The 11480-nt window shown below is 36.3% G+C and overlaps 4 protein-coding genes across 9 annotated transcripts in view; 3 read left to right on the top strand and 1 right to left on the bottom strand.

Annotated features, from left to right (window-relative positions):
• The window catches only part of LOC108749013 (ras-related C3 botulinum toxin substrate 1-like), a 3799-nt gene extending 2236 nt beyond the window's left edge, over window positions 1-1563 (top strand). Inside the window, exon 3 of the mRNA XM_018487500.1 lies at window positions 62-1563. Coding sequence (XP_018343002.1) covers window positions 62-364 — 303 coding nt within the window. The 3' untranslated portion in view covers window positions 365-1563. The remainder of the gene's footprint in view (window positions 1-61) is intronic.
• An 813-nt stretch (window positions 1564-2376) lies between these two features.
• On the top strand, window positions 2377-3058 carry LOC108750377 (LYR motif-containing protein 9-like). The gene is made up of 3 exons (XM_018489792.1): window positions 2377-2638; window positions 2814-2906; window positions 2983-3058. The coding sequence occupies exons 1-3, from the start codon at window positions 2477-2479 to the stop codon at window positions 3016-3018; spliced, it is 291 nt and encodes a 96-aa protein (XP_018345294.1). The 5' UTR covers window positions 2377-2476; the 3' UTR covers window positions 3019-3058.
• Window positions 3059-3073: 15 nt separating this feature from the next.
• On the top strand, window positions 3074-5575 carry LOC108750370 (probable tRNA (uracil-O(2)-)-methyltransferase). Its single transcript, XM_018489779.1, has 2 exons — window positions 3074-4048; window positions 4623-5575. Exons 1-2 carry the CDS (start codon window positions 3083-3085, stop codon window positions 5499-5501), a joined length of 1845 nt encoding a protein of 614 aa, XP_018345281.1. The 5' UTR covers window positions 3074-3082; the 3' UTR covers window positions 5502-5575.
• Window positions 5576-5608: 33 nt separating this feature from the next.
• The window catches only part of LOC108750336 (zinc finger protein 236-like), a 16685-nt gene continuing 10813 nt past the window's right edge, over window positions 5609-11480 (bottom strand). For 5 of the 6 annotated variants that reach the window (XM_018489727.1, XM_018489760.1, XM_018489735.1 and 2 more), the window contains 12 exons: window positions 11330-11469; window positions 10727-11080; window positions 10331-10565; window positions 9871-10108; window positions 9633-9742; window positions 9303-9548; window positions 8832-9184; window positions 8620-8761; window positions 8417-8529; window positions 8107-8350; window positions 7739-8015; window positions 5968-7124 (listed from right to left, as the gene is read on the bottom strand). In XM_018489727.1, the coding sequence (XP_018345229.1) occupies window positions 5968-7124; window positions 7739-8015; window positions 8107-8350; window positions 8417-8529; window positions 8620-8761; window positions 8832-9184; window positions 9303-9548; window positions 9633-9742; window positions 9871-10108; window positions 10331-10565; window positions 10727-11080; window positions 11330-11469 (3609 nt within the window). Of the gene's footprint in view, window positions 7125-7738; window positions 8016-8106; window positions 8351-8416; window positions 8530-8619; window positions 8762-8831; window positions 9185-9302; window positions 9549-9632; window positions 9743-9870; window positions 10109-10330; window positions 10566-10726; window positions 11081-11329; window positions 11470-11480 lie in introns of all 6 variants that reach the window. The other variant, XM_018489751.1, reaches the window with a different exon arrangement.

Genomic DNA, 11480 nt, shown 5'->3' with positions numbered 1-11480 from the left:
ATATATATATATATATATATACATGTATATAATATAAATTATTGATGTTACAATTTTTTAGGTGGGGACAAAAAGCGACTTAAGATCGGACGTGCGTTTAATGCTGCAACTGGCGCGATATGGGCAATCAGCGATTACTACTATTCAGGGGCATCAATTGGCGCACAGACTAGGCGCCGTCAATTATGTAGAGACGTCTGCATTAACGCAACACGACCTCAAGGAGGCCTTCGATCAGGCGATAGTCAGTGCCCTCAATACGCGACGCGGAGGCGCCAATTTACTATACCGGCGTAGGAAGCCGCCTCCGTTGTGGCGTAGATGGTTGTGTTGCTGGGAACGGCCGTCTTCGAGCGAGACTTAAACAATCCTTACTTTAAGTGATAGGACTCTATACTTCTTTAGAATCCCTCTGTGATCATAGGCGGTCGCCCTCCTTTCTGTCAGAATCATCATCCCTCAGCACGGCATACTTGGTAGCTAGCGTTGGTTGAGGATTATATAAAAATAGGGCAGCTATTACTTTGTTATTTAGATTTTAGACAAGACGATTATTAATAGATACTCGCGTGAGTGAGAGTCGAGAGCAACCCTGTAGTTACACGTGATGCATAATATAGTTCACTCATTTCCATGCATCATTTAACACGCAATTTTATATGTGTCTTAAATACATTTTTCACGCATTTCGCGAACTAACAAACTGCCAGAACAAAATGCCAAAATACGATATTAGTTAGTAAAGTCGTCAGAAATAACGATGCCTAATTCGAAAGAAAAAAAAGATCCGTAATCAAGGGTTGTTCGAAAATATTGCGGTACAGTTTACAAATATATGAATGACTTCGTAGAGAGTAAACGTTAATCAAATTAACAATTCCGACAGACGGAGCAAGCGAGTGTCACCTTCGTAAAATTCCTGAAGCCGCACGGCATAATTTATTGTAATATTAATCGTATTAATCATTATTTTTGTTACTAGCATAATAATTGGCTACTCGTTGGTTGTGATTTTTCGTGTACGTAATATCCTTGTTTCGTCACGGTAAAGATCGGTTTTTTCCCATTTTTTCCCTTCCCCCATCAAGGATATTAGGTGGCTTTTATTGCGACCACCATAGCATATAACAATTGTATATTTTTTACTTGTTGCAACCTCTCGTATATATATAAATATATATATTTATTTTTTAATATCTTTATATATCGGTATTTTAGAGAATAACGATAGCTTTAACCGAACACTTTTTGCAGATCAACGATATGATCGTGACATCACATATAGAATTTATATATAGTATATAAGTGTTTTAAGTTCTAATAATGGAACAATGATATTTCGTAAAATACGATTTTTTTATATAAGCGCATGTGATGTAGTAACGTTTGTATGAGCGATATCAACCGTATAAAAGAATATCAAATACAATGAGAAAGATAAACGCGAGTACATATTCGACGAATAACGAACGTATTCGAGATTGCTAGGAAGATTGCTGTGATCTTACTTGAAACTTTCTACTGGTTATTCTATTGTGTGTTGCATATGGAATTGTATGAATAAGAGTGATATTTCATTTGTGCGTACAACAAATTTTTCAAGCCTGTTGATTGGCTGGGATAGAGAAATCCAAGGATCTCTCTGTTCTATACACATTTGTTATACGACAAAAACGCACAAATGCAATAACATCCTAAGACTGCAGAAAAGATTCAAAGACTCTGCACAGTATCGTAGTCTCAATCTGCTGTAACATTTCATCTCCATCACATGACATCATCAAAAATAAATTGTATATAAGTATTTATTCATCATCGAACAATGAGAATGGCTTTTGTGTGTGTTATTTTATGATTCAGTTTGTCAGGAAATATTGTGATTGGGACACAACTCTATTCATATCGTTAAAACATAGAAAAATAAGAACCAAGTAATTGTATCGCTATTAGATAAGATATTAAAAAATTAAAAATGTGCCAATCATTCTTCTTGACACGATGTGCGTTATGATTAAGAGTATAGATAACATTTCTTATAGCCTTGCCTCTAATTTTTCTGTATTTCACAAAAATTTAATTTTTATATCTTATTTTATTTTCACTGATTAATATTTTTTTTAAATTAATACTGCAATCTTGTATTATTAACAAAAGACGATACAAAGTCATAATTTGTCATATAAGATATTATCTGTTGGCACAGATTTAATTATTTTAAACGAGAAATCTTTGCTTTAATATTTTTACTGATTAGTATTTATTTTTTAATTAATACTACAACTTTGTATCGTCAACAAAAAGTAATATAAAAATTATTAATTTGCTTAAGTTATGTATTAGTACAAATTGGCTTTGAACAAGAGAAATCTTTGCTTTCTATTTTATCAATAGTGGGTATATATTCCATGAGACTCTTACTATCAATACACGGTATATCGAGTAATAGTAATAATAAATGTAAAGGAGAGAGAAACTTATGACTCCACGTGCGCCTCGCGATCTCCGAGAAACGATGGCGAACCGAATGGTTGGCAGCGCGACGATAAACACATCTAAACAGTTGTATAAATATCTATTGCGTGAATGCGAAAAACTACCGAAACACACGCAGCAATTTTACAAGCATTCGGTCAAGCAAGTAAGTATAAAATGATTTTCTGATATAATGATAATTTAACAAGAAAGTTAAAGAATGTTAAACTATTAAATTTCTTAACAATTATTACAATTTTTGCAAGAAAACTAGATCTCTTGTAGCAGATTGTCTATTAATAAGATAAACTTTCGTTATTAAAGACAAAATTTTTTCTCAGAGCTTCAAGCAGCATGTCTCGGAGTCCGATGAAGAACGCATTCAGCAAATCATGGAAAAAGCACTACTAGATGCCAAATGGGTGATACAAAAGGTATTCTTCTCATTTACTTGTATTAAACTCGGTATCTGAATATTAGTAATAACTTCTGGCTTTTTTTTTATGACAGTACAACCAGCCAGGTGGTACTCCAACGCCCAAATGATAAATCGACATAAGTTGTAATCTACACGAAACATATGTGGTAAATTAGTATTAGATAGAAAAAAATGAATTTTGAAGAGGTTGTTAGTGAGACCACTAACAGTAGTAACTCACAGTTCTGGAACGCCATTGGGATTTGGATGAGAAATCCTCATGTTGTTAATCGTCGGATCCTAGCATCTCAAGAGCTATTAACGGTTCAACTCAATCGTGACGTTTTAGATATTTTCGAACATGTTGAAAGACTGAAAATCCAACCTGATGATTTTGAGTGCGACTCATCCTCAGGAGATGTAAAATATTTATTAGACACTTTAGATATTGCGGAATATTGCCAAGTTCAATGTACTGCAGACTGTACTGATCCAATCGGGACTGTGAACGATAAGATTTATCTATGCGTGAAAAAATTACTGCCTCGAAACACACAAATATTCTCGCCTACGTTAGAATTCGTATTTATTGATAAAAAATCGATTAGCGTTACCAGTTTTCACAAACCGATTGTCCTAGGTAAACAATCTCTGGGTCTGAATACAGCCTACAGGATACAGCATCATGAATATGCATCTACATGTATAAACGTATGTAAATCGAATGATAATTACAGCAGAAACTGCGATTGGCTCAAGTCTAAATTCTTTCCACGATTGATAAAATGGATAAACAATGAAAACGATAACGTCGGTCCGAGGATCAGTTCCCTTAGTCTCATCTCTGTTGAGAAGTATACCTTGTTATACAATCGACTGAAAGAGAAATACGGCATGGGAATGGTGAACGTGTGGCCGGAAAACACCGACCCGGCGAAGTTCGTTTACGAGGATGTCGCGATTGCTACTTACCTCTTATTACTCTGGGAGAAGGAGAGACTGGAAAAGGGAGTAAAGGAGTTGCAATCATTCGTTGATCTCGGCTGCGGAAATGGCCTTCTCGTCTACATCTTGTCTAGCGAAGGTCACACAGGGACAGGGATCGATTTACGCAGAAGAAAGATCTGGGACCTATTTCCAAAGAGCACTCATTTACAAGTGTGTGAAAAATTTTTTGCAATCGTTATCTACTTGAATAAACTTGGATATTATATCAGTCCATAATTAAAAGCCTGCATTTCTCTTTTGTTGACAATTTTTGTAATTTTATGAATATTTTTATTTCATATATACTAGAAATTGATAAAAACACAAATTTATAGACTGACATAATATTTAATAATGCTAATATTTATTTTATATTTAATATAATTTTGTTTTAATTACGTCAGCCCATAATTAATTTTCCCTTCATTAGCAATTTATTGTGATCTTATGATATAATATTTTTATTTCAGTATTAAAAATTGATCAATTTATATACTGATATAAATTTAATAATACTAATATTCATTTTATCATGCAATTGTAATTTTATCTCATTTTAATTATGTTAGTCCATAATTAAGCTCGCGTTCTTTCTTCGTTAAGAATTTATTGTGATCGTATGAGTATACTCTTTATTTCATACGTATTAGGACAGATAAATAGACTGATATAAATTTAATAATATTAATATTAATTTTTATCAGATTTAATTTCGTTTTGTTTCAATAATCATATGATATTGTAGGTCAGCACAATCATTCCATCCTCAGATACAGTCTTTCCTAATGTAGACTGGATCATAGGGAATCATTCAGACGAACTCACCCCGTGGATTCCCGTAATCGCTGCGCGCAGTTCCTATGAGTGCCGATTCTTCTTATTGCCATGTTGCGCCTACGAATTCGATGGTAGCAAGTATCGACGATGCAACGCTGCCGAAAGTCAGTACTCAGAGTACATGTCCTATGTTAAAAGCGTTTGCGAGGGTTGCGGCTTCTTCACATTAGTGGACAGATTGCGAATCCCATCGACCAAGCGGACTTGTTTCGTCGGATGGAAGAGAACTTACACAAAGGAGAATATCGCGGCGCTGGATGCCGATATTCAGAGGATTATAAATGCGAGGTCCCAGGTGAAGAGTGTAAGAACTGACGCGGGAAACAGCGAACTGTGGTCCGCGAGTTTCAAACCGAGGGACTCGACAGAACAAACACGGAATTGTACACAATTGGATAAAGGACTAATCCTTGAGATAGTCAATATAGTTGTGGCACATCTCCTTCGCGTGAATCGCAGAATACCGTTGGAACGGAAACCTGGTAAAACGTGGAACGCCGGCGGACAGATCGGCATCGGTGAGATGGCGAAGCTGATCGCGCCTGGGATACTGCAACAGCTACGAAACGAGTGCGGCGGGTTGCAAACCTTATTGAAGAATCACAGTCACATCTTCTGCGTTGCTCAGGGAAAGGTGCAGTTTAGAATTCCCGGCATTATTGACAAGAAGAAAAAGAGGAGGAAGAATGCTAGCACACCTTTAAAGAAGGTGAAACCTTGTTGGTTTTACAAGAACCATCCCGACGGGTGTCCCGCTCTCGAAATCGACTGTGACTTCCAGCATTAAGTTTCTCTTGTTTTGTTATTTTATATTGAGAAGTTTTATGTACTTATCTATGTTGAATCAAACAAGTATGTAACAGTGCGTTTTATTTTAAATAAAAGAAAATAAATGTTAATCGTGTCGATGCTAAAGAAAACGAAATTCTCGTACAACAATTTTACATGTAGCTCGGCGATACAAAATATAACAGTAATCAACTAAATAAAATTAAATTACACCTCGAGTACAGCATCTGTTACAGCATTAGATATATAAAATGAAACATTCATCACAGCTTTGATTTACTTAACGTTCGAAATCTTTCATCTATATCTTTTATCGTCATTTAAAAGCGTAATATTTAATCATCGATAAATTCATTTGTGGCACGTTTTTAATTAGTACATTATATTACACATGCAAGCGATTTGCTTGCAAATCACAGGGTTGATTTTCTCTTAAGAAAAGGAAAGAACTTCTCTTAAGACATTTACTTGAGAAAATCTACCACCAGTATGTCGTCTAGGTTTAGCAGCTTAGTAGTGCCGCCTTGATTGTCTTGTAGAAGTGTGCCCAGCATCTGTTGGCCATTCTTCAACTTTTTAACATCGAGCATGACCGTCTGATGGAAGCGTTTTAGATGTGTCTGTAAGTTGCATTTCTGCGTGAAAAGGCGCTTGCAGTGCGGACAAGAGTGCGGCCGATCACCGGTGTGGTGCTGCTGATGCAGATGCAGCGTAAATTTTTGCGCAAACGACTTGCCGCACTGCTCGCACTTGAACGGTTTTTCCCCTGTATGAATGCGTTTGTGTCGTTCCATTTGATATGGCTTCATGAACGTTTTTCCACATACGTCGCATTCCTTACTTGAAGGCTGCGCCGAAGCTTTCGCCATAGTTGCTGTCGTTGTTTGATTACTCGTTTTCGCTTCAAACACACCAACGCTATTTGTATCTTGAGTCTGAATTTGTACCATAGATACAGGAGGCATACAATTGTTCATCTGAATAACTGCCGTGTTGCTCGTATCCGCGGTCGTCGTCTCCGCTGGCACTTGACTGGTTATTACCACGTGATTGGCGTTACCCAAGTTGCAAGCTTCCTGAAAAGGATCCGGATTAACTAACTCGATCATGTTAGTTGGCATTCCGGCGCCGGTAGCATCGGAACTGTTTGTCGTTGATTGCGTCAGCAGGGTATCGTCCGTTTGAAAAGTTACGAGACCATTTGCTAACAAGAATTGCAGATTCGCGACTAGTTCGTTGTTTTCGTTTACAGACAGTATGGAATTGTTATTGAGAATTGTCGTCGTGGTGTCGGTATGATTAAACGCGATTTGATTCGGCAAATGAACCGCGGTACCAAGATTCACTGTTTGCTCTAACGTGGGATAATTCAGATTCTGCAACGGCGCGGCTTCATCGTTGATTATGGCAGTAGTCGTCGTTGTTGACGCATTATCAAGAGAACTATTGCCGAGTTTTTCGAGGCTGGCCGCCGCTTCTGCCACCGCAGCAACCTTGAAGTGTTTCGGCTTACGTTTTGCGCCACCTTTATGCTCTCTTGCGTGCTTCAACATATGTACCTTCTTATGACCCGAAGTGCGGAATCGAAGATCGCACACGAGACATTTATATGGTTTCGAACCTGAAAGATTTAAGACGTATATAATTATGCATTATCATTTTTCTTTCAAGTAAAAATTCTCATATTTAACATATTAATTATAATTCTAATATTTAACTCGTGAATAGTCATCTGAGGTGTTTTACATCCCAGTGAAAAAATGCGAATTGTAAAATATTGTTTTATATGGATATAGTTTAAAATATTCAACAATTTCTTTCGTTTTTAATAACTATTCTTTACGAACTTTTAGATGTGCAATTCCATCGAAAACCAACAATAAAAAAGCTTAAATAAAATTTTTTTTTTAGAAATATAATAATATAATATCATAATAAGCTACTTAACGTACTTATTCTGTATTAATATTTGTTTCTAATTACTTTTTAAAAAAATTATGATTGAATTGATTTTCATAAGGTTCTCAAATCGGAAAACAATCAATAATAATATGCGATATGTTGTTAATAATAATTATTTTAATTGAGATATAAAAACGTTCCAGGTAATTATTTACGTAAAAAAATCAGGTGACTATTTCCGGATTAAAAGATAAAATATTTAAATAGTAAAATTCTTCTTATATTGTAATTATTCCCGATGTTGCGCGTACAACATAAAATTCTAGGAATTACCTGTATGTAATCGCATGTGAACCTTCAAACTGCCCTTTGTAGCGAACAAGCTGCTGCAGACATGGCAATAGAATGTCTTCTTGCCCGTGTGAACTTTCATGTGCGAATCCAAAGTACACTTGACCGCGAAGCTTTTGTTGCAGTGATCACACTTGTAAGGTCGTTCACCCGTATGCGTGCGAATGTGCCTGATGAGATCGCTTGGTTTACGGAAAGTTTTCGGACAGTACTTGCATTTATTAGTGTATTCCCTTATCTCTTTCTTCACTATATTCTCCTGAACGATCGAATAACGTTACAACAATATTATCAGCCGCTTTACAAATGCAAGACTTTGCGAACCAATGCAAATATTTGCATGTACTTACATCAGCGCGGTCCATGCTTTTTTTCTCGGCGACTGCGGCCATCAAAACCTTCTCAGAAACGGACGAGTTTGAATCTGCTCGGACATCCAGCGTTGTTAAACCGGAACTCGAGGAAATAATATTCTTCTGAGAAGTGTCCGGCTCCATGGACGAAACATTCCAAGTTGCGGTATGAATTTTGCTGTGATATTTCATTTGCAGTTTGCTGTCCAATACTTTTTGACATATCATGCATTTCCATCGCCTGTATGAAAAAATTTATGATCTTTCATTGAGAAACATCTCTCTTGTTGTCAATCAATTCACTTACTGTTTGTTCATGTGCATCTTCAGGTGCTTACTGAGACCGCGGTTCGTGCAGAATCGCTGGGAACACTCAGAACATTCATACTCTTTGTCACCACGATGAGATTTCAAATGTTCCTGTAATAATTACGTTAATTTTACATAATTTAGGAAGTAGTCGCAATTTTATGTTTTAATGTACGAATATCTATGAAATGTTTCTTATACCTTCAATTTCTCTGTCGAAAAACCTTGATCGCCGCACACGTGACATTGCAGCAGAGTGTTACACTGCGATATTTTGGCTGAGTTGTCCGTTATGTCAGATGAAACAAGCGTCTTTGATGGCATTGTACTTTGAAAATTCTTCCTACAAACATTGCATATCTTTTAATTGTCCGACAGTAAAACGATTTTACATATAAATAAAAATAACTTACATAAAAGAATTTCTTTCGTTTTCACACGATTTAGCATTACTTTTTTGTGGTGTCTTTTCATGCCCATTTATGCCTTGCATCTCCGATCCATTTGTGGTATCCGCTTTTGCGATGACTTTTGAGTACTTCGACGGGCATATTTGTGAAAGTCTCACTAATTCCGAACAATTTTCCTTAGGATTTATTACCACCAGATGAGTATTTCTCGTAATTTGAGAAGTGTCTATATTGCTAGCTGTAGTAACTGGAACAGCTTGTTGTTTTTCTTGTTGACTTTCCACGGATCTGGGCAAAATACTGGACATACTCATAGAGTTGCTTGGATTTAAACCAATGTCTATATCGTTATCCGTCTGAAAAATGGATTGTTAGTAATTTCATGCTTATAAAATATTAGTGCTTCATTAAAATACATGCTTTTATCGATATATATAAATAAAATCATCGCTTCTGCATAGAAAATGCAGTTACCTGCAATGTTATTTGGTTCATATCAAATGAATCAAATTGTGACATAAATATGGTATTGCCTGATGATTCCAGAGATTTGTTATGTTCATATATAATATTGAGCACCGGCTGTTCTCTAGAATTGTCGAGAGAATTTGTGTTCGCTTCGTCCACCTGCCTCGGCAAATTGTTTGTTTCCAGCTCGAGATTCATGCCCATGTTGAATAACTGCTGATTTAGAGTCTCCTCTATCTCTCGTATACTTTCCTGCAAGTTTTTCTAAATTCATGCATCTTTCTTTACATTACACTATACATTTATGCATCTTTTATGAATATTGAACTTATGTACCGGCGTGAAAGTTTGATCCCCTGAGTAATTAGGTAACGTGATAGTACCAGTTTCATCGGCGTGTAAAGTTTGCGACGTTCTTAAATTAGTTGTGTCGACAGATAAATTTTCTGAAATTATACATATAAGATTCAGCTTTAACTCTCGTCGATTTCTAAATTAATTTTCGAATATAAATTAATTGTCGATTTCTTAATTATTTTTGTCGAATTTTATATATAATTTTTGGAAAACATACGATTCACTATCGATGGCGTTGTATTATCCGGTAGTAAAAAGGATTTTTCTTTCTCCGTGTTGATATTTTGAAACTGATCAGAAAAAGCCTGCGTAAAATCTGGTGCCATTTGTGGTTGAAAGGACACCTCCATATCTTCGGTTAGAGTGATGCTCTCCGGTAACGATGATGTAGCTTCCTTAGCTTCGCTCGAAGGCTGTGAATCCTTCTGAGCTTGCATCTTTTGTTCTTCCAATTGCTATTTACGCATATAAGATTTTAATACTTTCTAATACTTTTTGTAGCGTTACACTAGAGAGCTTAAAAGAAAGCTACTTCAACGTGGAATTACATTTGTGCGTTTTTATCATATGACAAGGTTGTTCAAACCTGTTGATTGACTACAGGATAGAGAGGTTCTCGGATCTCTATCCTGTCCTAGGCTCTCTAGTGCATTCTAGCGTACATTAAATATACCAACCCGTTGTGCCAGCTCGTGTTTGTGCCTCTTCATGTGCTTTCGGCAATTGACATATGTCTTAAACGTTTTGTGACAGTATGGACACATGTATGGCCTTTTATTACTATGTGTGACCAAATGCCTCTTCATGCTGCTCTGCGTCGAGAATTTCGTGTCGCATACAGAACAACTATACGGCCTCGTATCGTCGTGCGTATGTAAGTGAGATTTCAGAACACTGTTCGATGTGAATCTCCTGCAAACCAGAAGACATAAACATTTTGATCAATGTCAAATATGTTAAAACTTAAATTAGTCAATAGATTGATTAAAAAATTGGTTGTATTTCTATATACTCGTAGTTCTTATGCTGAAGAAACTTTTTGATCATAGATCACTAGAAATGTCAGATCGAACCTGTCACACTTGGGACACTTATAAGGACGTTCGCCCGTATGTCTGCGAAAATGTTGCTTCAAGTGACTAACTTTCCTGAATGCCGCGTGACAAACCCAACATTCATGCGGCCTGGTTACGCCGACACTTTCGTATAATTGTTTCTGTTTCGACTGCACCTGTGCTACGCTGATTTTATTACCAGCGTCGCTAATGACAAGCGGTTCTTGCAGTACCACTTGCGGCACTAGACTTTCCGCCTCCGGCGATATCTTCGGCTTCTCCCGCGTGTGGCTCTTCATGTGATTTTTTAGGATGGTGCTTGCGCTAAATGATTTGTCGCATATATTGCACTTGTGCGGTTTCGTGTGTAATCTGAAATGAGGAATAGGTCTTTATTAATAAGAATTTGGATATTTATTACGTCTTGTGCAAAAAAAGTAGTATAATATAAATAATAAAGAATAAAAAAAAGTCTAGAATAAAAGTTTATAGACACAGAACTGAAAACATAGAGATGAAAATATGCATTCAATATTTAAAAAATGAAGCAAGAATAAATACATATAGGATAGATAAAACATAAACAATAAATTAAATTATATAAGAAATATTAAAACTTGCTTTGTGTGAGCGGTAAGACTGTTATGACACGCAAAGGTTTTATCGCAGGACTCGCAGGCGTATTTCTTCACCCCAGTATGAGTCCGCTCATGCGCTATCATTGTCGATTTTAGCGCAAAAGAACGCACGCAATACATACACTGAAAAATGT

Source organism: Trachymyrmex septentrionalis, unplaced genomic scaffold (assembly GCF_001594115.1).
Source record: "Trachymyrmex septentrionalis isolate Tsep2-gDNA-1 unplaced genomic scaffold, Tsep1.0 scaffold11, whole genome shotgun sequence".
In the NCBI taxonomy this organism is placed as follows: Eukaryota; Metazoa; Arthropoda; class Insecta; order Hymenoptera; family Formicidae; genus Trachymyrmex; species Trachymyrmex septentrionalis.
The sequence above is the reverse complement of the archived record's forward strand: the minus strand, read 5'-3'. Positions and strand labels throughout refer to the sequence as shown.